Source organism: Vulpes vulpes, chromosome 16 (genome assembly GCF_048418805.1).
Source record: "Vulpes vulpes isolate BD-2025 chromosome 16, VulVul3, whole genome shotgun sequence".
In the NCBI taxonomy this organism is placed as follows: Eukaryota; Metazoa; Chordata; class Mammalia; order Carnivora; family Canidae; genus Vulpes; species Vulpes vulpes.
Window position 1 is genome coordinate 42454369 of NC_132795.1, and position 27414 is coordinate 42481782.

Consider the following 27414-nt stretch of genomic DNA (forward strand, 5'->3'; position numbering starts at 1 on the left):
AAAATATCAAAGTCTCCTCTATAGGATTAAGTTTACATCCTGGAGGGTCTGGACAGAAAGGAATCTTTAATTTTGATTTAATGATCAAAATTAAATTAATACCGTCTACTCAACTCTAGGCAATGTTGCTAGTGTCGTTGAATGTGACACGAGTTCTGGGCTGTCAGTTACTTTCATTCGTCCCTTGCTAGGGACTATTCTGGGTTTTGGCGTCTTTGGTTGTTCCTAAGAAGCCACTTGTTTAGTTATACTGTCATTAAAATAATCTCTGCAGTGTTTTTTAGTTTCATAGGTGCATCTACTTATGGATTTATTTTTACTTACTAGCCTAGGATTTATGGTGCTTCTCAAATCTGACAGCTCATGTCTTTCATCACTTTTGGAAAATCCCTAACCATTATGTCCTCAAATATTACTTCTTTTTTTTTCTTCTTCTTCTAACATGTCCATTATATATACATTGGATATTTACATGCTACCCTCTAGCTCTTAAACTTTCTTTCATATTTTTGGCCATTTCGATCTTCTGAGTAATTTCCTTGACTCTATTTTTAATCCAGTCATTATTTTTATTCAGCTACATCCAGCCTGCTGTCAACCTTGCCTAATGAGATATTCTTTTTAAAAATTTAATATCTATATAATATTTATTTCTAGGACTCTTTGGTTTGTTTTCAAATCTTCCTAGTCTTTTTTTGGTAGTAACTTGTTTCCCTGTCAAGTTTTTAATTTTATATTTTGTGTGCTCAATTATAAAAAGAATAGCCCGTATTTATAGTTTCTATTATTTTAATTTCTCATGGGTCATTTTACCTATTTGTTGCTTCTGATTTTTCCTTATGTTGTTTATTTACTTGTATTGTCTCATAATTTTTATTCCTGAGCTTATGTGTGGTTAGGCTTTTTCTGTTGAAGTCCTGTGATGTAAATCCTGAGAGTGTCTTCATCCAGAAAGCTTTTGCCTTTGTTTCTGGAAAGTGCCACAGAGTGTTATCAATCCAGTATTACTTTTTATATTAATTATTCTACTTGGTGTTTCCTGGTTTTTGAATGCTGAATACTATAGAGAACCTTCTATTTATCCCACAAGAAGACCAGATTGAGACAGATTAATTTCCTATTATAGTCCTATTTTGGTCAGCAGATTTATTTTTGTGGTTCACCTTTTTACTGGAGGCACAGCTCTTGTGGGAGCTCACTCTATGGAAGGTCTCCATTCCAGCTCTTGGCTCCTGCAAGCCTAAGGCTTTGTCTCCAGGTCTTGTATTGTCATTAAAGCACAAGTAACCCATAATTCTCTGGCTTTATGCCTTTTATTCAGTTTTTGACTGAATCCCCCCAAGCTCTGTTAGGCATACTATTTTTATTTTACTATTTTATCTATAAAACATCAAAGTCTTCTCTACTGCATTATATTTACATCATGGAAGGTCTGAACAAAAAGGAAATTTTAATTTAATTTATATTTTTTAAAGATTTTATTTTTTTATTCATGAGAGACACACACAGAGAGGCAGAGACACAGGCAGAGGGAGAAGCAGGCACCATGCGGGGAGCCCGATGCAGGACTCGATCCCAGGATCCCAGGATCATGCCCTGAGCCAAAGGCAGACACTTAACCACTGAGCCACCCAGGTGTCCCAGAATTTTTAATTTTAATAATGAGTAATGCAGTCCACACAGATCTAGGAAATGTTGCTAACTATCTTTTATATTTTATGCTACTTTATAAATTTTATCGAGTATGACTAGTTTTGTAATGGTAAGTTTTCCAGGTTATCTAGCCTGTTTGTATGTGGGAATGTATATACACAGAAATACACCTTTTATACTTGAAGAGTCTTTTCCAACTAGGTAAAATAAAGGCAAAATGTCCCGGATATTAAACAACTCTGCAGGAATTATCAGTGGCCTAACGTGTTGACAGATTGATATGGGTGAGACAGCTAAAAATATTAGGGGCTATTTCTACTATTGCACTTCAGGCTTTCATATAAGATTCACAGAAAAACATATATTTAGTAAGTTATATAGTTATATAAGTATATATTTTCACCTACTGGGACCAAAATATACTTTTTTCCAGGAACAGATTTCGGAAAAATAAAACTCCTTTATCTATTGTAGCAAAAATGAAAGAAGGAAACCAACTTTTAAAAACTCATAAATTGATTCTTGTAAGCCTGGGTTTTCTTGATTAGCACAAGATTATACTACACTCAAGGGTTATAACTCACCAAAAAGGCATAAGGGAAAGCTCAGTTTTCTTAAATTCTTATCGTCATGGTGAAGCCCTGATACAGTAGTTTTGACAAGAATACAAACACTAAGATGCTAAGATCAGATTGTAAATTATTCCAATAAGATGCCCTAAAATGTAAGCAGCACCTAGGATAGCACCCTCTGGGGATTTCACGATTCTGTTTTTATGATGTAAAGTATCCTGTAAGCTAGATCCTTAGGAAAAACTGCTAGTGGAAATGGAATCTAACTATGTCTCCCTTTTGGATTTCTTATTATGAAGATATTGAAAAGGTTGCTGGGCTTTTGTAACTTCCTTCACTTTTTTTTTTTTTTTTCATATCTCACTTTCTTAGTGGGGCCTCATCCTTTCCATCCTCTATAATACCACAGTTTACTCCTCCCATCTCATCCCTCCCAATGCGGCACACCCAATCTCCTTATCCAACTCTACCTTTCTCCCCTTCTACCATTTGTCCTTTTTAATCACTACAGTTCTATGAACTTGTTATATTTATTGTTTTTTAATCTGTCTTCCCCATTAGAAAGTTAAAACCCACCAATGGCAGGCATCTGTGTGTTTTGTTTACTAATATATGGCCAACAACTAAAGTAGCATCGGTCACATAGTGAGTACTCCAAAATTACTTGAGATATGAGTGAGTAATTTTAAAAAATTTTCCCCGCTTATAAATCAGAGTGATAATTCATAGCTCCTCATTTCCTTACAGAGATACGTGGTATATGTGAGATACACGTAATGTCAAGTATATTGATTATTCTGAAAGAAAGCTGCCATTCCTACAATGACACCAATTACCATTCCTGGAAACATGAAGTGAACTTGTCTTTAAATGCCTTTAAGTTTCCATCTTAATTCTGATAAGTACATGGCATTTCTCCTTATTCAATATCTCTTCTATAGCAATAGAGAATTTATAACGTTCACTACTTGGGTAAAGGTCCTACCTCATTTTTTTCTTTGAGTTTTGTGATCATGACAATCACAGGACTGTCTTCCTGCCAAACCATCTGCCAGAAATCATTCACGGTGTTGATCATGGGGCCCTGTGTGGCGATGAATGCTTTCTCTTTGCCACTGTAGCCCTGGTTCGAGTAAAGAGACAAAAATATTGGATTTAGAATTCATGCCTTGCACAGAAAGTTTAGAACAATTTTCCAACAAAATGGTTCCACTGGTCCAAAAGCAACACAGACTTTCACGGCTTCACTGATTCTAGCACAATTCATCTGGCTGTTCTCCCAGCAAGTAAAGCATAGCATACAGTACTGAGGGGCATGAAGCTCAGTTCTCACCAGCGCACCCCCTAGCACCCAGAGCACTGCAGCCAGAGATGCACCGGAGAGGAAAGTACCCACTACCAATGTTGATTATGACTAAACCAATGAACAAACTTTCAAGTAACTAAGTTAAATCATAATTAATCCACAAAACACAAAACAAAACACCAAAGCCCAACAATTCCAAATAGTAAGTCCACATGCTCATCAGAGAGAAATTTATATTTACTTACTTACCCTAATATAATTAGCATTAATGTAAGTGCTCAAAGAATCAGTTACATTTTTTGGTCTTAAACACACTCTGCTGAGGGGATCTAATGAAGAAAACAAGAAGGAATGCATCAGACAAATGTATTCTTTTTTAAGTTCCTTAGAATACCAATAATGGTACACAGCACACCTGCTACCTTATATACTGACTGTCTGGCTTGTGTCATTGTTTGCTGTTGATGCATCTGTGTGTCTGTCTCTTGATCCACCTGTGTTTACTGCGGGACAATTGGGCCCATCTTGGCCCCTGTCCCTGAACACAAATCTTGCCTGTAAGCTTGAGATGATGAGTTTATTCATCATGCTGTTTTTTGTGGGTTTCTGATTCTTGGCCCCATTTCTTATTTATGCTGTTTTTCTTGTACTTTGGATTTGGAATTTGCACCAGATTTTCTTACTCACTTGTCTTTTCTCTCCTGCCCAACAGCAAACACTTGGTCTGGCCAGAATCCCCTCTCCCTAAGGAAGCTGTCTTTAGTTAACATGTGTGGTGGTAGTCTGTTCACTGACAGCAGGGAAATCTGATACTAGGTAGATTGTTCTAGCGCTAGCAACAGCATCTTAACTGTTCAAGTCACTTACCAACAAGAAGTTGAAAGGCTCTTTGCAAACCATGGTGCTATGGAAAATGTGGTAATTATTTTTACCAAGGTTTATGTAAATGAATTAGATCAAATCACCTCTTTATGGTTTCTTTGATCTGACACACTTTGAGCCCCTTAAAGGCAAAAATGGATATTTTTCATTATGTCTAAGACTTAGTGTCTAGGACAGTGCTTCCATGTAGAGTAGACACTCAACAAATGTCTATGGCATTGATTTAAATGGTCCCTTCCATTTTTTAAGTCATCGGTTCTGTGTATCCCTCTCTAGTAGTTGTTTTATTATTGTTTTTCTCTACATAGGTAAACTTGTGAGAGTTTATCATACCCACTGTTCTTATCTCCTCCTCTAGAATTCAATCCTCTTTGTATACATACCAATCCATCCTAACCTTAGTTTTAATCTTTTTTTTTTTTTTTTATGATAGTCACACAGAGAGAGAGAGAGGCAGAGACACAGGCAGAGGGAGAAGCAGGCTCCATGCACCGGGAGCCCGACGTGGGATTCAATCCCGGGTCTCCAGGATCGTGCCCTGGGCTAAAGGCAGGCGCCAAACCGCTGCGCCACCCAGGGATCCCTAACCTTAGTTTTAAACAGGCACCACTCTTGCTGATACCATCAATGACTCTTTTGTTGAGTTAAACAAATAAGCTTATTGCGGTAATTTTTTTCATGTTTTATTTATTTTATTTTTTTAAAGATTTTATTTATGAGAGACACAGAAAGAGAGAGAGAGGCAGAGACACAAGCAGAGGGAGAAGCAGGCTCCATGCAGGGAGCCTGACGAGAGACTCGAGAGACTCGATCCCAGGTGTCCAGGATCACACCCTGGGCCGAAGGCGGCGCTAAACTGCTGAGCCTGGCGTCCCTCATGTTCTATTCTAATATTTACCATCTTCTATTTTAAGTGCTTAAATTTTTGCCTGCCCTCAATGAATTGTATTGGACTCCTACTCCTTGAGGGCACGAAGTGTTTTTAACTAACTTTTATTTATTTATTTATTTTTAAATGAACTTTTGTATCCTTTGTGATTTCTCTCTGGTATGTGGCTTATCGAGTGCTTAAGATCAGAACTCATTTCTGTTAGAACTGAAACACTGTTTTTGACTTCCTAGATTCTTTTTCTTTCTTAGCAAAGGGGACAGGAAACCTTTCGTTCCTTTTCAGTATTCACTGACAATTAGAAGTTTCCATAAACGCTCTACACCAGTGAGACTTGAAAAGAGACCTGTTCCCTTCAGTTTTTATAATGCCTACCATGTATAGGATTTATTGGGAACTCAGCCCTATAAACTGCTTAGAAGCAGGTTCCTTATCAAGCTGACTTAAGTTTAGTTTGGAAATTGGTAATTTATAAGATTTCCATGTATTTAGAGGTTTCCAAATACTTTTGAAACAAGAATGTACCATACAACTGAATAGGGGAAAATTGGCATTCTAACTAAAGTCTTTTAGCCTTTTTAATGTTAGATTAGACTCATAAAAAAAAAAAAGCTGAGGTTTAGAAAAATTCAAAACCTCATCATCATCATTGTCATCATCATCCTTATTTTCATCATTACTATTATGATTGTATTCATTTTATGCATCTTAAGTCTACATGCATATTTTAAATTTACATATTGGTCGAATTCACTATGATAACCTTTTTCAGGATGGGTATTTCTGGATTCTATGTTAAATATTTAGCACACCAGTTATGATACAACTAGGCAGTAGCAGTAACAATTCCAGCACCGAGATATTTTTCTTCCTTCGCTCTTCCCCTTTTATTTCCTTTCTTCTCTCCTTTTGCTTTCTTCCTCTTTCTTCCACTTCCCCCTCTCTTCCTCTCTTATTCCTTCTCTTCTTTCTGGTCTCCTTCCTGTTTCTTTTTTCCTCTCAACAAATTGTTGAACACATATAGATTTAGTGTACAGAACACATGAAATCTTCCCATCTGGCTTCTTTAAAACACCTTTGGCAATTTAAGTCTTCTACTTAACAGACAAAATGGTACCTGGACCCTGATATTGTTTTATTTATTTATTTTTTTTACATTTGTTCATTTATTTTAGAGAGACAGAGAGAGAGAGAGAGAGAGAGTGTGGGGAGGAGGGGCAGAGAGAGAAGTAGAAACTCAAGTAGACTCCACGCTGAGTGTGGAGCCCAGTGGTGGGCTCCGTCTAACAACCATGAGATCATGACCTAAGCCAAAACCAACGGTCAGACACTTAAGTGGCTGCATCACCCAGGTGTTCTTGGATCCTGATATTCTAATTGGTGTCCTATCAGATTTGGTCAAAGGTTATTCTGTGCTGAAGATTTCTTCTCCAGATGGAAATGCATTTGAGATTTGGACTCCAGGGGAGAAGCTATTGGATGAAAGAAGAGTTTATACTGCTAGTGTATCCTTGGGCAAAGACAGGGCTGTGAGGAATAGCATAGTTCTAGACGAAGTCAAGATAAGTGGGAAATGGGAGGAAAGGCAGGGGTGTGGCTATACCTTCAAGGTGACTGGGAGTCGCCTTCAGTTTGTTGTAGGATAGAGAGAGGACTTCAGGACTGCATTATCCAATATGGTGCCACTAGCCACATGTAGCTAACTTTAAGTTAATTAAAATAAAATAAAACTTAAAAATCAGTTCCTCAGGTGCACTCACTCTACTTCAAGTGCTCCATTGCCATATGTAGCTAATGGCCATCACATTGGAGATACAGAGCGTTTCCATCACTGTACAGGATTTGGACAGTCAGGGCTGATCCTGGCAGCGCAAGATGGTGATTATATGGAAATGTGCTTTTTCTAAGATCCTTATGAAAATTGTAAGAGGAAATAGGGCTCTTAAATAGTCTGCTTTTGAAACTGTAAGTTTTCTTTCCCTAGTTAGCGTTACTATTTTTCGGAATTGGTTCTGAGGTTAATGATCAATGCATCCTCAGTTAGGTGGAGGAAAAGAAGAATAGTGAGGGCTCACTATCAGTGGGAACTTCCCTTCTCACGAATTTGTTCTTAATTCTCTCCACAGCCCTGTGTAGGAAGGATGGCACAGAAAGATTAAGTCGTTTGCCACAAACTGAATCCTCCTGCCAGAGTAAGGACGCAAGTCTAACCCCTATATTTCGTCTGAGCCACATAACTGGTTGCCTTAATGAGTGGCTCACTTACTTGCATATCTACTGTGTTCAGGGCACTTAATAGAACGGGAAATATAAGTAGGAAATATTACCAGACCTTACATTTTTAAATATAAAATGATGGCCAAAGTAATTAGGTTTTAATTAATATTGTTCTTAAATTTCATCTATATGGCTTTTTATTTGTATAAATAAATTGTGTGCATGGAATAAATACACATAAAACTTGTTATTATCCTTCATTGTTGTGCAAATAACTTCATATTGATGTAGGATCGGTTTTTTTTTTCTCCACTGCTTTTGAGATTTAGGATATAGACATATTTTTATCACTAATATTTTTTAATGTTGTGAAATAATGTGATATAAACTTGATCTTCTCACTTTAATCTACCATGTAGAGTGTTTTGAGCCAGGCTGACATCATCCTTAGAGATACAGCTACGGTTTAATTGGTTCTCGGTCATCCATATTCTGCTGCAAGACATCTTCCAAATTATATGGCCTTACTAATATGTACAAGCTGGAAGGTTTTTATTTTTTATTTTTTAAGATTTTGCTTATTTATTTGGGAGAGAAAAAGTAAGGGAGAGAGAGCATGAGCAGGGGGAGGGGGAGAGGAAGTAGGAGAAGCAGACTCCCCGCTGAGCAAAGAGCCTGACAGGGTCACGACCTAAGCCAAGGGCAGAAGCTTAACTGACTGAACCACCCAGGCACACCCCCATGCTGGAAGCTTTTAAACTTGAGTTTATTGTAGGTTAAAACAATTGAAAAAACAATACTTAAAATCTTAATCATTTTTAATTATTTTATACAATGTTTAGAATTTATCCCATATTACAGTCTAAAATGAACCATAAAGAATAGCTTCCCATATCAACTCCAGTCTTCTCCGGTAATTCTCAACCAATGGTGTGGTGTGCCCAAACTATATTTACCCAATTATATTTTGTGCAACAGCGGGTGGGTGGTGTATTCAGGCTACAGACATTTTCAACAGAAAATCCATTATTTGTGACATCAGTTGTCAGCACAGGTGCCCTGGTTCAAGTGATCCACCCAGTTCTGGGAATGGAAAAGCTGACACAGGGCTATGAAGGACTATGTCTGATATCATCAGAGCAGGAAATAGAGAAGGCTGAACTTCACTTATTTTTTTTTTAAGATTTATTTATGTATTTGAGAGAGAGCGAGAGAGATAAAGAGAGAAAGGGAGAGTGTGTGAGAGGGAAGAGGGGCAGAGGGAAAGCATCTTCAACCCCATTTCCTGCTGAGCCCCCCATGGGGCTCTGTGGGGCTTGATGGAAGGATCCATGACACCATGACCTGAGCTGAAACCAGCAGTCAGATGCTTAACTGACTGAGCCACCCAGGTGCCCCTGAGAAGGCTCAACTTTAAATAATCCTAATAATTTCCAAATCCTTCTGACATTAGCTGGTTAAGTAAAACTGCAATGAGTGTATATGCCTTAGTTTCTTATATTTGGTAAGTTTCAGTTGAAAAATCTTGAGAGAGACAGAGAGGAGCACCACTTGTAGCACATAGCACTTTCACCCCCTTTAGCCAGCTACAGTCATAAAATATCTTTCAACAGGGACTATATTAATATAGATCCATTAAAAATATGTTATAGAGGAGTGTTTCCAACTCTACCAGAGGGAGCAGCCCCAAAACACCATTAACAGTAATTCTTGATATAACCATAAATAGGGAGAATTTGATGTTTTATGAGTGAATTAATGGGCTTAATTATACAGACTCTAATATTTCAATACCCATACTTTTGAAACATTTTGTGGCTCCATCTTTGCAGAGCTATTGTTTTGAGATATTTATGGGTTTTGCCAAAACCCCAACCATCTGTGGTCTAGTGATTGACAATGTTACATCCTCTCCAAAGCATTTTTGCCACTCTAAGCAGAATTACTTAGTCCTCTCTATACTCCTACACGACTTGCCTTTCCTCTCTAGCCCATGACCTCCTTGATCTTATAGGCTATTCCTTATTTCTTACTGGTTCCTGGTGTCTAGCTCATTGCTTGACATTGATAAATTTCATGAAATTATATTTAGGTCGGGTTTTTTTTTTTAAAGATTTTATTTATTTATTTATTTATTTATTTATTTATTTATTTATTTAAGAGAGAGCGCAAGCAGGGGGAGCAGCAGAGGGAGATGGAGAAGCTCCCTGTTCCCTTGAGCAGGGAGCCCAACTTGGGGCTGGATCCAGGACTCTGGGATCATGATCTGAGGTGAAGGCAGCTGCTTAACCAACTGAGCCACACAGGCACCTGAGTTAGATTTAGTTTTAACATAGTCTAAACAGTGTTTCTCAAAGTGTGGTGCTGGTATCATCTGTATCAGAATCACCCGGGTGTTTGCCTAGAAGTATGGATTCTTGGGCCCAAACAGCAGACTTACTTAAACAGAATCCCCGGGTGGAACCGAGGACTCTAGATTTTTATAAGGACTCTAGGTGATTATTATGAATTTTTTTGGTAACAGCTTTGTTAGGATGTAATTCACATACCATAGAATTTTGTCGTTTAAAGTGCGCCACCATACAGTTCTTCATTCACATAGAATTGTGCAACTGTCACCACGATCAACTCTGTAACATTTTCCTTCTCTTAAAATTAACTCCACAGCCTTTAGTTATTTAACAGCTATTTCCCATGCCTCTCAGCACTAGGTAACCACTAAGACAGTTTCTGTCTTTATGGATTTGCCAATCTGGACACTTCAAACCGCTGAGCCACCCAGGGATCCCATATCAATACTTTTTAAAAAGTCTTTGTGGCTTCATCTTTCCAGAGCTATTGCTTTGGACTTCTTATGGATTTTTGCCCAAACTCCAACTATCTATTTGTCTAGTGATTGCCAATGATATGTTTTTATTTCTCTTCGAATGAAAGAATGGGACTTCGACTAGAATGTCGGAGTCCTATAGTGACTCTCGGATTGGCCTTTTGATGAACTACCAAACTGTTTCCTAAGTAGTTGCACCATTTTACATCCCTACCAGCAATGTGTGAAGATTCCAGTTTCTTCCATCCTTGCTAATACTTTCTATATAGTCTATCATTTTTATTAAAATCATGTGGATGTGACGTGGTATCTCATTGCAGTTTTGATTTCCTATATGGCTAATAATGTTGAACATCTTTTCAAATGTTTATTGACTGTTCATCTATCTTCTATGGAGAAATGTTTATTCAAGTCCTTTGCCCATTTTTAAATTGGGCTATCTTTTTTATAACTGAGTGGTAAGAGTTCTTTATACATTCTAGATAGAATTCCCTGGTAGATGTATAATTTACAATTTTTTCCCCCATTTTGTGAGTCATCTTTCTATTTTCTTGATGGCATCCTTTGAAGTACCAAACATTTTAATTTAATAAAATTCAACTTATCTATTTTTGTTGTTGTTGCTTGTACTTATGGTGTCGTATCTAAGAAATTATTGACTAATTCAAGGTCATGAAGATTTACATCTGTTTTATACTAAGAGTTCTATAGTTTTAGCTTTTACCTTCAGGTCTGATCCATTTTGAGTTAATTTTTGTATATGATGTGAGGCAAGGTCCAACTTTATTTTTTTTTAAAGATTTTATTTATTTGAGAGAGAGAATGTGTGTCAGTGAGAGAAAGAGAGTGCATGCATAAGCAGGGGGAGGAGAAGAAGGAGAGGGAGAAACAGACTCCTCTAATGAGAAGGGAGCCTGATGTGGGACTCAACCCCAGGACCTCGGGATCATGACCTTAACCAAAGGCAGATTATTAACCAGCTGAGCCACCCAGGCACCCCAGGCATCTAACTTCATTTTTTTTTGCATGTGAATATTCAGTTGTCTCAGCATCTTTAGTTGAAAACACTATCCTTTGCCCATTGAATTGCTCGATGAAATCAATTGACCATAATGTGTGGCACAATAAAATTTTAGAACCATGTGTCTATTGGAATTGTAAGCTGACCATTATAATAAGAGTAATATAGGATAAAGTCACAGTTCGTAGTCTTGATGTGCATTTATAACTCCAAATGTGGTGTGTATGGAGAAGTTGTGAGGGTGGTAAATGATGAGGAAAGGGTGAATGGGGAAGGCTGGTGCTTTATAATGTAAACTATTTAATTCAAGAAACTTACTTGGCAAAATGGTCTTATAGCGATTTTTAGTTCCATGACGTGGAATGTCAATTTCTTTGGGATCCACGAAGTTCATTGGTATTTCCTGCAAAAATAAATGATATCAAATTAGTGTATCTAATGCTGCCACAAAGAAAATCTTCACAGGGGGCCATCTGATTCAGAGCCCTCCTGAACTTCAAAGTCATTTATAAAACAACAGACTACCACCTCTGGTTGACCAACACCCTTCCTTTCATAAACATATTAGCTGCACCCTGGCAAGCTGACTCTAAGAAACAGCTCTCTGTGTTAGAAAGTATTACTTAACATATAGTTATTAAAGAAACATAAAACTTTGATTAGATTTTTAAGATTCCTTCTGACTTAATTGCTAGAAATATATACAGACAGTTGAAAATGGACAATGTAGTCAAATTTTAAAAAATCTTTATATAAGTTTAGTACCAAAAATTTCACTATGATGGATTCTCTCTCTTTTTTTTTTTTTGATGGATTCTCTTTTAACATTATATGACTCTTTTAGGATTATTAAAACCTCCCTCCCCAAGTGGTAAATATAATATAAAGGGAGTTTTTGTTGATTCAAGGGATGCAATATGGTTTTTTTTTTTGTATTAAGGAATTATTTATAATTCTACTGTTCCACTTGGGGTTGTAAATGCAATATTTTTAGTGAAGAGCATCCGGACACTGTATTCTCCCACTTAACAAGAATATAAATGTTACTTGGAATATATGTCATGTGCCTCAAATAATTGGAGAGGGAACAATTAGAGCAGAAATGGCTCTGAGGAAACAAATTAGATCTAAAAGGTGAGCATCTATAGATGACTGAGACAAAGAAAGCAGTAAGCCAAAGTTTTCAAAAGAGTTGAAACAAATGTGTAAGGATTTGATTATATAAAACAGTATGATCTCTCATTAAAATTCTGCAAAAATTGCTTAGATAAATGTTAACGTGAAATAAAAGAGCTTTCATCTTTAGATCACATGAAGTACTATTTTTGTTACTTGAACTTTCTTCAATGGAAAATATAACTCAAAAGCCTAGTCATTGAAATGAAATAAATTATTAATAAATTAATTCAAATTGTCCTAGTTTTTAGTCAGTCTGATAATTTGGGAAAAACCTGGCTATATCATGAATTTGAGATGTGGTCTACAGACAGGGGTAGCTTACTTTTTAAATATCATTTCCTAAACCTGCATTATTTTAGATATTTATAATACTCCTCCCTACTCTCTGCTGCAACTAATATTATAACTTCTTAGTTCCAGGTTACCAAAATAAGCAAAATTGTTGAATATTCAATAGAAAGCAGATGTTTATGTTTGATAATTTCAAATAGGTCAGCCTGTTTTGGCAAAGCCACCATCACCCTTCTCTTTGGTACTCTTTGTTGGCCTTGTCTTTCCTTTAAGGGCTTGTCTCCAAAAAGCTATCTGTGGTTCTATAAGGGAGTATTAGGCGTACCTTTGGCTAGCTGTGTGATCATTGACTGGTTCTTTCATCTCACTAGGTGTTGTTTTCTTTACATATGAAAAGATGACATACTACAAAGTCTAATTTTTAAAGCTACATGTTCATGTTTTACTTTGGATGCTTAATAATAGCTGACGAAGCTAATAGTAAATCTAGCCCATTGCTAGATATTTCATTATCAGAGTAGTTGCAAATATCTGAACAGACCCTGGAGTGATCAATTTATTAAAATCACCAGACTTGGCTTAAGATGTACAACTGATTTGAGATTTAAAGTGACGCATAAAATGGATCCTCCTTTTGGACAATAATTAAACCTAAGAAGATCTAATCTGTCTCCAAGCTCTCTGAGTAGACGTGTGTTTTTACAAATCCACATATCACCAGCAACACTGATGTGTTGCCATCACTTTTGGTTAAACTTTCTAATCATCTTTAGCCCACATTTGGTATTTCTGTGCTCCTTATTTCATTAAAGCACTGCAGGTGCCCTGTTGCTTATGTCACAAACTGGGGTATCATCCCTGATTCTTTCCTTTTCCATGACTGCCTCACCAATTCAGCCCCCTTTTTGCAGATTCCTATAGGTTTTCCCCATTTTCACTCCTACTGAGTTCAGACCATCATGATGACAGTTCCACAGGATTATCTCTAGAGACCCCAACATACCCCTTTCTTTTCTAATGCTTACTGCACTGCACATAGAGACATCTTTTTAAAATTCAAGATAAAGTCCAAACTTTTGAATATTTATTAAGACTCAGGTTCCTTTTATAACTCTGGAGGCTCAACTTTTGCCCCTTCCCACCTTAATTTCAATGCTCCAGTTGAAACAAACAATTGAATTCCCCAGTGACAGCAAGGCTGTTCCTGCTTTCTGGAATGCCTCTTCACAGCCCAGTTCCTTCTTGGCACTTCTTTGCCTGACCAGCTCCTATGTACTCTGCCTCAATTTTGTATTCACATTCGGGTTTGAACACTTACCAGTAGTTGATGAGATGTAGGGTGGATCTAAAGCCTTGTACTTAACCTTAAGCTTTTAAACTGTAAGCATTTGTTTACTGTAAGCTGCTTGAGTGGAGAACGGTGCCATTTTAGTAGGTGCCTCTAGGGTCTAGTTTATCAAAATATCTACTGAAGAGTGAACAATAAAGAGCGAGCTCACCATGAATTCGCTTTGGAGTAAATGTGAACTTGCCACGACGTCCCTCAGCTGTGATCTTGTGAGTATTCGGCTGGCTGACTGCAGGTACTCCATTGCTACCTTCTCCCGTGGGGTTGGGATAGCCACAAAGGGTTCGACATTCCCCAAGCTACTCATGTCCAGTGTAAGAGATACATTGGACCCTCGCCTGCATTGAGGAAGAATGTTAATAGGTTTGGAAACCACATGAGTTATTTTGATTACACAAATTGGTCTTCCGTACATACACCCAATTCAGCGAGAACTTCTACAGATATAAGGACCAAATGTTTTTTGTTTTTTTTTAATGGTACCATAGTTGACTATAGCAACTATCCATAGTTTCTTTATAGGAAACTGACAGTTTTGTTGTTGGAAATAAGTCTGAATCAAGAAAATGCACTATAATTTATTAATGGGTATACTCGATACAAAAATAATAGGATGGTAGTCATATTAAGTGAAAAATTTAGGAAAAGTAATTATCACATTTGAATGAACAAATCATGTATAACACAACTTTATTGTTTGTATGTCTGAGAGCTCAGAATGTAAACCATATAGCCACCTAATACTCTTGACACCAAAATATTGTACACATGATCTTACTGGACATAGGAAGCTCAGAGAAAAAAAATATTTTAGTTCATATTATTGACATTGAAATAGAATTTAAGTTTTAAACTGTCTCTACTGTTTATAATTTCTGAATGAATCCCTAAGAAATAGCATCTGTATCCTCCATTTATGTATATACGTATGCATACATGTGTGTTTGTGTGCGTGTATGTGTACGTATTTATTTAATTCTATGATAAACTCATAAGGACCACAGAGATCACAGACTCTTATTCTGAGTTTTAATTTAGCTTTCCTCTGTAATTTCCCTCTTCTTGTTGGGTGATGACGTGGGGCTCTTCCAACTTATAAAGGCCCCTCCTGCCCTGGATAGAAGGTGTGAGGGCTTCTTATCCGTAACCTTAGTTGTGTGGAACCAAGAAATAACTATAAAATAGCCTGTGCAAGACCAATGGTCAAAGTCAGAGATTGTATTCACAAGAACTATTAAATTTAAAGAACTATTAAGTTTAAATTTATTAAACTTTTTCTAGTTTTTATTATTATGCTTCGGAATCTCTGAGGTGATCAAATATGGTGCCAAGGAAATGGAGAATAGGGTGTGAACAAAGACAGTAAGAGCAAATTCTAGTCCCAGCATACTTCATTTGAAGGGTGTTTTACATGCTTCCGATAGAAATCAGGAAATATTCACGTGGCTAGAGCTTAATTTTATATTTATTTATTTATTTATTTATATTTATATTTTTTATTTATGATAGTCACACAGAGAGAGAGAGAGAGAGAGAGAGAGAGAGAGGCAGAGACATAGGCAGAGGGAGAAGCAGGCTCCATGCACCGGGAGCCCGACGTGGGATTCGATCCTGGGTCTCCAGGTTCGCGCCCTAGGCCAAAGGCAGGCGCTAGACCGCTGCGCCACCCAGGGATCCCTAGAACTTAATTTTAAACAACGGGAAATTGTTAGAACATACAACAAAAACCCAACAAGCAAAAGCCTGTACGTTCTTTCCTCTTATGAATTTGCCTCTGGTTGTAGCTTTGGGGCCATTCTATAGTTTCATGTGTAATGTCATTTTTGTTAATTTCTAAATGGTTTGTAATTGTAGTTTTAATTCCTGGTTTCACTTGACATTTGTGTGTTTATGAATTTATCTTCCTCATTAATTTCTAGTTATTGTACACGCAAATAATCCAATAGTGGTTGGACTTCTAATGTTTGGAATTTCTCCATTCTTTTTTTGAAACAAATACTATGATACATTTTTCTGAATATTTCATAGATACTTTTGGGGGCAATAGACTGATTACCTATTTATATCTATCTCTGTATTTATAAACTTATCTATGTACATATGTGTATATATATATATCACCTTATTTAATATATTATTATATATTATTAAAGGTATTATTCCAATATATTTCTTCCTACTGGATTTCTTGAAGCCTGAGATGTATGATCTTCCACAACACTTGTTTTGTTATTTTTTCCTTATATTCCTAACAATATTTACTTTATGTATTTCAGCCATTGTTTTATTTGAAAAGATGAATAATTACATCTTTTCTGTAAATTTTATCAATATTAAGTAATTACATTCCTATTAGTTTTATGTTTTGCCTCACATTTGACATTTCCCCCCCAATTTTGTTGAGACAATTTATATACAGCACCATATAAGCTTAAGATTTTTGGCATCATTAACTGGCTTACACATATTGTGAAATAATTACCCTAATAAATAAACTTAGTTAACATTCATGATCTTCTATAGATACAAAAAAGAAAAAAGAAAACGTTTTTTCCTTGCTATGGAAACTTAGGATCCACTCTCTTAACAACTTTCAAGTATTCCATACAGCAGCGTTAGCTATAGTCATCGTGTTGTACAGGACATCACGTACGTTACTTAGTATTACTTATCTTAACTGGAAGTTTGTACCTTTTGATCATCTTCCTCTAATTCATCCTTTTGACACCTCCCAACCTCCAACTTAAAAAAAAATTAATATTGACAAACCTGCTATTTTTTTTTTTGCATGTTCTTCAAAAACCTTTTCTAGTTTTTATTATTATGCTTAACTGTTTTGAATCACTGTTAGGGATTAGGGAAGAGCATACTGGATACCTCATAAAATATCACCTAGCCGATAGGGGTATGTTTGTCCTCCTTTTTTTTTTTTTTGGTGGCTGTTGGTGGTGGTTGACCGGGCTCCTGTGTTTTTGAGTAGGAGGTAAACAGCTGAGGAGGGTGAAGAGTGGTTCTATTCTCAAACCAAGAATTTTAATCTATTTTTAGTGGGAAAGTAGTTTCTACAAGTTTCTCAATCCAGTTTCTTTGGCCTTTAAATTGTCAGAAATTCCTTCTTAATTCTGATAATACATTGTTTATTAGTTTTTAGTGTGTTTGTGAGAATTTGGCTTTTGCTGGCTTCACAGATTTTTTTTTTTTTTTGTAAGGAGTTGGGACAGGCCATATAAGGGATTGCTAATCAGATGTCATTTTATTTTATTTTATTTTTATTTTTTTTCAGATGTCATTTTAAACCATTAGTCCATGTAATCAATGTTCAGCCCCAAAAGAATAAAGTATCTGCAGCCAGTCCAGTGAGTGATACTCAGTGCTATGGTGGTTTAGTAGAAAGGGGGGTCTCTTCCATCCAGAGTTGTCAGAGGTGTGTGAAGAGCAGGCATTTGAGTTAAGCCTTGAAGGTTAAAGTTCAATAGATAAGTTTTCGGGAAAGAGTTCTTTCAGGGAGAGAGCCCGACAGGAGAAAAAAAAAAATAATGGAAGCAGGAAATGATAAGGCATCTTTGAGAAATGGCATATAAGCAGTTTGAGCCAGAGTTCAGTTGTATAAAAGTGTATTTTGGAATTGGAGGAAGGGTTCTGTAGGAGAAATGAGAGAGAAGCAAGAATCATAGAAATAAGCCTATAAATAGCCTGCCCAAATCCAGAAAAGAGAATTTCAAATATCAGGTTATATAAACTCCTATTAGGGCTTTCCACAGCATACATTATTGGGGGATTAGAAGCCTCTGAGATTCCATGTGTAATAGGGTCCATTTGATCTAGCGAGCAAAATTTCTGAGGATTCTGTGAAACCTTGAGAGCCGTGGAGGCATTTTCATGCAAGCTTGACTTCGTAAGAGAGAACAACTTTTGTCTGGCAAGGGAAGGAAGAAAGGAAACTAATATTTATGAAACATCTCTGATTTGCCAAGCACGGTTCTAAGCACCTTCACATATGGTATTCCCATCTCCACAGCAGCTCTCTGAGGTTATTACTTTCCCCCATTTTATAGGTGAAGAAGGAACGAACTTAGGGACACAAACGTGGAACAAAGACACAGTCCAGGTAAGAGTATGAAACCCAAGTCCTCTCTGGTTTGCTACCCATCAGCAAGGGTATGGTGGGCAGTGTTCGTTAGACTAGTCAGTGCCCTGCGTGGAGCTGGGGGCCAGCTGTGGGAGGAAGGCCAAAGCAGGGTAAGCAGGCGCAGTGTAGTACTCAGAGTGCAAATTCCATCTCTACAGTCAGGGTTGTCTGGGCTCAACTTCCTCCTCTCCCGAGTCCCTGCAGCACACCTGTGGTCAGCCTACCTAGCCTTGTGCATCTCAATATCTTCTTGGTGAAGTGAGGAATCCAGGACACCTGCGTCAGAGGGTAACCATGAGGATTAACCCGACAGGGTAAGTCAATTGCCTGAAAGGAGTGGTGCCTGGCTACGATTCCAGGTCACAATGGCATCAAGTCTGATACAACTCTCGCCTTCTGCCTCTCTAAGGGATCTACCTTCAGAGATCTTTGCAAAAACTCAAAAACGAACCTTAACATCTTGAAATTAATGGACAGGATCAACACGTCTGGCACTACAGAAAAATACATCCTTCTCAGTGACCTATTTATCTCAAAATTTCCCCTTATTATGGCAAATTCATTTCCCCCGTACCCTCGGCAATCCCAGAACACTTCACCTCAACACCTCAGACAATGTCTCAAAGTTCAATTAAGGAATTAATCATGTCCAAGCTGTTGACCTTATGGAGAGCATTCTTGCACAAAACAGCCCTTATCGTGGTGGTGCTCTTCTATCCTGGACGTGAAATATTACCATAGGATGTCGTTAACATGGAAAAAAAAAATCCCTGCTTTTGTTAATTCTTGTTTTCAAGGAACAAGCAATATTAAAGTTAATTGAAATACAGCGGAATTAGACAATCAGATGGGTAGGATCAACCTGAAGCATTTGCCCACTTCTTAGGTCTTGTGCATCCAGAGGAGACATTAAACACACATCCATACCTGTTTTAACTTTAAAGACACATCTATGTATGCTTTAGAGTGTTGTTTTTTTCGACATAAAAGTAACGTGCTCATTGTAGAAGGTTTGTAGAAGTCTTTTTTTTTTTTTTTTAATTTATGATAGGCACACAGTAAGAGAGAGAGGCAGAGGGAGAAGCAGGCTCCATGCACCGGGAGTCCGACATGGGATTCGATCCTGGGTCTCCAGGATCGCGCCCCGGGCCAAAGGCAGGTGCTAAACCTGCTGCGCCACCCAGGGGTCCCACTTCACTAGCTTTTAAATTGGCTTTTAAGTGTTGCTGTGCTAATGGCAATAATGACAGTGACTGATCGTTTTGAATTTTATTTCTTTGGTCAGAATTGAGGATAATACATTTTTATATCATTATAGTTCATTTATCAGTCCTTACCTTTAAGAACTATCATACTCTTTCCTAATGTTTATACCGGAGCATTACTGTATTATTGTTGACTATGATATATAAGACATTAGTTATTTCTCAGAAATACGTGTTGCATCTATATGGCTTATTCTTGCCTTAAAACACCAAAGATTTTTTAAAAGTTATATTTACTTTCCAACATGTCAATCTTTGTGTGTGTGTGTGTGTGTGTGTGTGTGTGTGGCTTCTTGCATTGCTTTGATACATACAAATTCTTCTGGAAGTTTCATTTTTAATAAAAGCTAATCTTTTAATCTATCTCTATCTTGGGGTATGGTAAAGGTGAGAATCAACTAGATTTCTTTCCCCCAAATAGATGATCAATGTGTCTAAAACAATTTACTGAACCATCTGGGGAAAACAGGTGTTTTGCAATCATAGAATATTAGGTTTTTAACCAGCTATTACTATCAATGATCTGGAGGAGAAAATACCACTTTCCTGAATCAAGAGTTTGTCTCCCAGGATCCATAAACCAAAGTGGTAAGAAGTAAGGATAGAATCAGAAAGACATTTCAAACAGAAAATAAATATCAGAAGTCAAGAGAAAATACAAATTAAGATCCGGGGCAGGGGGAACCCTAAAGGATTTAGACAAAAAAAAAAAAATCGACAGAAATAACAGGAGCCCTGGACCTTTAATAGAAACCGAATGTGGAAAACGAAGCACACACACACTCTTATTGAGACCTTGCTTCTCCTTTGTTATGTAACTCTGGACAAACTGTTTAGACTTTTTTATGCCTCATGATCGCTGTTGGACAAAAGGGAACATAATAAAAAGCTTTATCAAGCTCCTGCCGTAGCACCAATTATTATTTATGCCAAAAAATAAATAAGCGAGAGGAAATTCAAAAGATACCAATGCAAACAATTGAAGGAAAAAGCAAATTCTTAAGGAAAGGTAAAAGGAATGCAATAAACAGCATGCTAATTACAATTAAGTAAAAAGGAAAACATGTATAAATCTGATGGCCCAGGGCCACACATCCATTTCAGCAAGAGCTTAAAAACAGTGCTCTGTTGAAATTGTTCCATTCTGCACCATTGCTCTTAATGACCAAGAAGTGGTAAGGACACTACAATGGACTGTTAGAATAACTCAAAAATAAGCATTTTGTTTTCCTGGTCTTTGGGAGGTCTGTGGAATTTTAGAAGCTGGGTTTAGAGGCAGAAGAGCTATGGTTTCCAGCACTGGGGCCATCAGGCTATGTCTAACTCTGGGATATGCTGGTCCCTTAGCAGTGCCTCGCCCACCAAGAACAGTGAGACTTGAAGCCTGAAAAGGAAGGGAAATGGGAGTCAGAGGACAAAGTGAAACGAATGATCATTTTGCCTGGAGTCCAGGAAGATTTACTTCTGAAATGACTGGATTAAGAAGTTAACTTTCAAAGGGGAGTGGTGGTAGTTGCTTATCTGGAAGTATTGGAAATGAGAACAGAAAAATAGGCATCTAATTAGGGAAATACAAATCAAAACCACAATGAGATACCACCTCACACCATTGAGAATGGGGAAAATTAACAAGGCAGGATACCACAAATGTTGGAGAGGATGCGGAGAAAAGGGAACCCTCTTACACTCTTGGTGGGAATGTGAACTGGTGCAGCCACTCTGGAAAACTGTGTGGAGGTTCCTCAAAGAGTTAAAAATAGACCTGCCCTACGACCCAGCAATTGCACTGTTGGGGATTTACCCCAAAGATTCAGATGCAATGAAACGCCGGGACACCTGCACCCCGATGTTTCTAGCAGCAATGTCCACAATAGCCAAACTGTGGAAGGAGCCTCAGTGTCCATCGAAAGATGATGGATAAAGAAGATGTGGTTTATGTATACATTAGAAACGACAAATACCCACCATTTGCTTCAACGTGGATGGAACTGGAGGGTATTATGCTGAGTGAAGTAAGTCAATCGGAGGACAAACATTGTATGTTTTCATTCATTTGGGGAATATAAATAATAGTGAAAGGGAATATTAGGGGAGGGAGAAGAAATGTGTGGGAAATATCAGAAAGAGAGACAGAACGTAAAGACTCCTAACTCTGGGAAACGAACTAGGGGTGATGGAAGGGGAGGAGGGCCGGGGGTGGGGGTGAATGGGTGACGGGCACTGAGGGGAGCACTTGATGGGATGAGCACTGGGTGTTATTCTGTATGTTGGTAAATTGAACACCAATAAAAAATAAATTTATTATTAAAAAAATGAACTGTGGACAGATTATGTTTCTAAACATAAAATAAAAATATTAGAAAGAAGAAAAAAAGAAAAATAGGCATCTACAGATGGTAAGAACTGAGTGCAGAAGGAGACCAAACAGATTGGATCTTTGAGAGCTTTCCCAGCCTTAATGCTTTTGTTGTGGTTGTTGTGAAAAGAATATATGTAGTTCATTCACAGCGGTCTTTATCGCCATACACATCCGATCCCACATGGTGAGAAGTGAGATGGTTAATACTGACGCCCTCTTCAGATCTGAACCATTGTGAGTCTAAGACCTTCGGTCCTGCCCTCCCCTCCTGGTGTGTGCCCTCCCCTCTTTATAATGATCACACATCTGACAGTCTTGGCTTCATCCCAAAGGTGAGCTCAGGCCCTTCCATCTCCGACTTGATTTTTCTTATTTAATTTTGCTTGATTTGTGCACATTTGTAGTTTTCTAGGGTACTCAATAAAAAGAAAAGAAAAAAGAGACGTTTTTTACTCACTTGAAATAACAAAGGAGTTAACAATGGTGAGATAGTGAGGTGAAGTCCCTTTACTATGTGTGGATTGACTGGCTCCCAGGGTTCTTTGAAACTCTCTGATTCTACTACTTTCAAGTTCCAGAGGTGATGGTATTTAATGAATGGTTTGCTGTTTCTCTCCATCTCTTTACCTTCAAATAAACTATATATAGTACTAACTCCCTTCCTGGACCACTTGACAGATGAAAGGGTAAAATTAAAAAAAAAAAAAAAGTTAGGGAGTGCTAGGAGTTTTAAATTGTGGCTTCAATTCAAAGCCCCTGGAAAGTTAAATGTGACATAATGCAGTGTTACTAATTTCTAAAAGCTGAAATAAATGAATAGATATTGTGACCATCCATCGTAAAATTTCCCAAAAGGAAATCCTGTAGGGAAGAAATGTAACAAGGATAAAAGAGACCAAGCACAGGCCCAGGAAGATGACAAATGAATTTCAGCCTAAAGCAAAAAGAAAATCTCACAACGCGGAGAATATTTTTTGGTGTGGGAAATGATTGATTTCCCTACTTGAAAGCACTGACTTCACTAGGTAGATTGCTGCTCTCCGTGTTGAGTGATTAGATAAAAATTTTTGAATTTGTGCAAGGATATCTGTCTTTCATGCATGTATAGGACGAGGCAAAATTTATTACATCCTTCTTTTATTGTTTAAAAAAATAAAAGTCAAGGGGGCACCTGGATGGCACAGTTGGTTAAGCAACTGACTCTTGGTTTTGGCTCAGGTCATGAACTCAGGGTTCTGAAATCAAGCCCCATGTAGGGCTCTGTGCACGCAACACGGAGTCTGCTTAAGACTCTCTCCCTCTGTCCCTCCCCTGCTCTAAAATAAATACATAAATCTCTTTTTTTTTTAAAAAACAAAACAATAATTAAAAAATAAATATAAATTAAACTTATTATATTTTTCTTGAATGACCCTGGAGTGTGAGTTTAGATCAGTGCTCTGTGCTTTACTTAAGCTCTTGTGGCCTCGGGCTACTTGATCTGTAAATGGGGAAGATAATAAAACTCACAGGGTTGATTCACCCTGTAAAAGTTAAAGAACAAAGATAAGTGAACATTTCCAGCCGGCATCTGGCATATAGTACACGTATGTGAATGGTTGTACTAGTTAATACTGATCACGTGGTAATTCTTACTTCACTCTCTGCATAAATGGCTGTGTGGGAGCTATATGGCATAAACATTGCTAAATTTTTGAAGAAGGCAATGTCGGGAACGTTGGCTAGTGATGAAAAGTCAATGGCAGTCTAACATATGCAAAATCAGTAGTTCTCTAAGTTGAAACCATTTTTCGTACCTGGAGCCCTTAAAATTCTTACCTCCTGTCCTTAAAATTAATAACTTTTTTAAGATTAAAAAATAATGCATATACACTGTAGAAAACCTAAAGCTATAGATAACAAAAACAAAGAAAAATATCCCATAATACCAACACTTAGAATGACTGCTGATAACATTTGATGTGTATGGTCTTCAAGTCCTTGGATGTATCTATGACAACATCTAGATTTTTACTCTACATATTCCTTTATGACCTGCTTTTAAACTAAATACATCATGAATGTCTTTTCATGTCTTCAAATTTATTTAAAAACTATTTTCAGACACTCTGTAGTATTCCATTGTCTGGATGTGCCATAGTTTGTTTATCCAATACCTTATTTTTAGACATCAACTTGTCTTCAATTTTTCACAATTATAGACAAGACTGCAAATAAATAGTCTTGTATCTAAATGTTTGTGCATTTCCATGATGATTTTTAGGCTGAGGAGTTCTAAACACTAACTCAAAAGCCCTGAGTTTGGAGAAGTCACTGAATGCATGGAACGTGGAAGAGGCATGAAGATCACCTCTTGCGGCTCGCTGACATGGAATTAGCTCAGACCCCCTTCATCTATTGTTCAGACCTTTGCAGTAGCTCCCCAGAAAGCTTCTGTAAGTCTAAAATCTCCTTGGCTGGTATGTTCTTTACCAGAGAACATTCACCAGAATGATGTCTGAGCATTGAAAATATGATAATCAAACTCTAGGGTTTTTTTTTCCTCTCAAATTTCTTAGCAATTTTTCCAGGATGTCTCCGATATAGTCACTAGAAATGACTGATTTTAAAGTGTGAACTCCTTGAGGGCAAAGATTGCAATCCTCCCTCTGTATTCAGTCCTGAACACATGGAGAGTAACATTTTTGTTGTCTGCATGTATGAGTGATTGCAAATAGTTGGTTAAGGTAATACTATGTGTAATTACTGCACTCTGATGGCTTTTCCAATCCTTCTGAAGATAGGAAAAGTGGGGGATCATGTTACATAGAAGTTGGAAATGTGGAATGGAGAAGCTATACTTATCCAGGTATAGTAAATATTAGAGTTAATATTTAGTTTGAGTCTTATTTAAGTATCAGTGAAGTCTAGCATTAACATCCTAAAGAGCTATGATGATTTTGTTAGTAGAAAAAAGAAAAAAAAAAGTAGTGTTTTGCCTTGTAACCAAGTATGATTAATTTTTACTCTTTTTTTGGCACTTCGTATTGTTTTGACTGTCACTCATGGTGAGGAGGCTGTTTCCTTTTTAACAAAAGAACAAAATGATGGTAGCTCTAATTTTAGTTCCCAAGTTTAGTTTTTCCACGTTTATATAATTAGTTAAGAAAAAGATGATGCTGAATGGACATTAATAAGTCTCAATGAAAAAAAACATTCTGGAAAGAGAAATCTTTCTTTGACTTTTAGCCGATGTATACACACACACACACACACACAATTTCCTAAGTAACACAATAAAATTAATAGCTCTCTGTCTCTTTAAGCAATCAGTTATCAAAGAGCTCTTTTAGTACTGAACATTACAAATAAATTATATTTATCTATGTTCAAGGTCAGAAATGACACACATAATTATAATGACCCAGAGTTTAGCTAAAATGTAAAATCATCAAAAAATATACAACTTCTTAGCTTCCTCAGTTTTTTGTTTTTCATCTGGTTGCAGCCCCTTTTTTAAAAACTGAATTCTTAGAGAAACCTAACTGCTTTTTAATTTAAGATTTCTTCAGTTAAAAAATTTTTTATAATACATATGCAATTGACTTAGCATTAATTTTTCTTTTTTAGCACTAATAAATGTATTTTATACACATGTAATTTTATATAATATATATTATATTATATTATAATATAATTATATTATATTATATTATATATATTATATAATATATATAATATATAATATATAAGTTATATATAATATACACAATTGAAAGATATAATATATAAGTTATTTTATATATATATATAAGTTATATATAATATACACAATTGAAGGATAGTTGACAATATTGTGTTAATTTCGGGTATACGACATAGTCATTTGACAACTCTACATATTATGTTAGGCTCACAAGTGTAGGTACCATATTTTTTCAGTTTTAAATAGCAGTGAAGGGGCAATTTTATACCTTAATAGCACAATACAAAATATAGCTATTAGTAAGGCAGTAATTTCACCTCTGGCTGTAGTTAGAGTGCATGCTGATAATACATCTCAGGAATTAATCATTGAAAAGAGAAAACTTGACTACTTGGAGGACTCTGCTCAGCAGCAGCAGCCTATACAATTTTTCCTCTTAAAAAATCAGGTAGGTTGGTAAACTTCTTCCTCTTGCCTCTGCACAGATTATCAGGCATTGTCTGCCTAGGTCCACTTTGGGAGTCCTTGTATGCATGGAACTGTGTCGTCATGATGGGAATAGAATAAGAGCTTTAGAAATGTGTTGTTTGATGATTTGTTCTTTCAATTTGCCATATTATGCAGTTGTACATTACTGAAGGTATTCTGTGATTAGAATCTCAACCACGCTACAAAAAGCAGTCAGAGTGATTTGGATCTTAGTGGAGCCAGTTGAAAGCTAAACTTTGACAAGGATAAATACTGCTTTCACCGCATCCAGATAATTTGGAATGTTGTATTTTCATTTTCATTCATCTCAAAATATATTCTAATTTCCTTTTGTGTCATCTTCTTTGAACCATTGGTTATTTAGCCCTACACAGTTAATTTCCACTTATTTGTGAATTTCCCAAATTTCCTTCTGTGTTAATTTTTAATTTCATTTCATTTGATCAGAGAATATATTTTGTATGATTTCAACCTTTTAAAGTTTATTTAGATTTATTTTATGGTGTAAAGTTTATTTAGATTTATTTTATGGCGTATCCTGGAGAATATTACATGTACATTTGAGAAGAATTTGTATTCTGCTGTTACTGGGAACAGAGTCCTGTTAGGTCTATGTTTTATAGTTTTGTTATTTCCTTGTTGACCTTCTGTCTGGTTTTCTTTTCATTATTAGAACTGTGTTATTGTGGGGATCCCTGGGTGACTCAGCAATTTAGCACCTGCCTTTGGTCCAGGGTGTGGTCCTGGAGACCCGGGATCGAGTACCACATCGGGCTCCCTGCATGGAGCCTGCTTCTCCTCAGTCTGTGTCTCTGCCTCCCTCTCTCTCTGTGTCTCTCATGAATAAATAAATAAAATCTTTATAAAAATGGGTTATTATACGCTCCTAATATTATTGGGTTTTTTTCCCTAATATTATTGTTGAATTACTATTTCTGCCTTCAATTCTGTCCGTTTTCATGCTCCATTGTTAGGTGAATATATGATGGCAATTCTTACGTCTTCTTGATGGATTGACCCTTTTATCATTATAAAATGTCTTTGGCTGTAGTAACATTTTGAGGAGGGGATATGGGAACAGGATAAGGTAAAAATACCACAAAGTTCACCATTCTTGCTGAGATTCAGCTGTTTTTCTTGAATAAATTCTCGAATTGTTGTAAGCTTTTGGTTAATTTTCAGAATTCTGAAAAGTCAATTTTGACCATTTTTGCTAGTATTCTCATTGAATTTATGGAGGATTGGATTTTGTATGTTCTTACTTTGCTATTCTAGAAATTCTCTCCTGCCTATTCTTTTTTA

At 36.8% G+C, this 27414-nt stretch overlaps 1 protein-coding gene across 3 annotated transcripts in view; it reads right to left on the reverse strand.

Moving 5' to 3' along the window:
* Positions 1 to 27414, reverse strand: part of PTPRR (protein tyrosine phosphatase receptor type R) — a 234507-nt gene that overhangs the window by 29528 nt on the left and 177565 nt on the right. For all 3 annotated transcript variants that reach the window (XM_072741944.1, XM_072741945.1, XM_026001716.2), the window contains 4 exons: positions 14337 to 14523; positions 11686 to 11770; positions 3781 to 3860; positions 3211 to 3348 (listed from right to left, as the gene is read on the reverse strand). In XM_072741944.1, coding sequence (XP_072598045.1) covers positions 3211 to 3348; positions 3781 to 3860; positions 11686 to 11770; positions 14337 to 14523 — 490 coding nt within the window. The remainder of the gene's footprint in view (positions 1 to 3210; positions 3349 to 3780; positions 3861 to 11685; positions 11771 to 14336; positions 14524 to 27414) is intronic.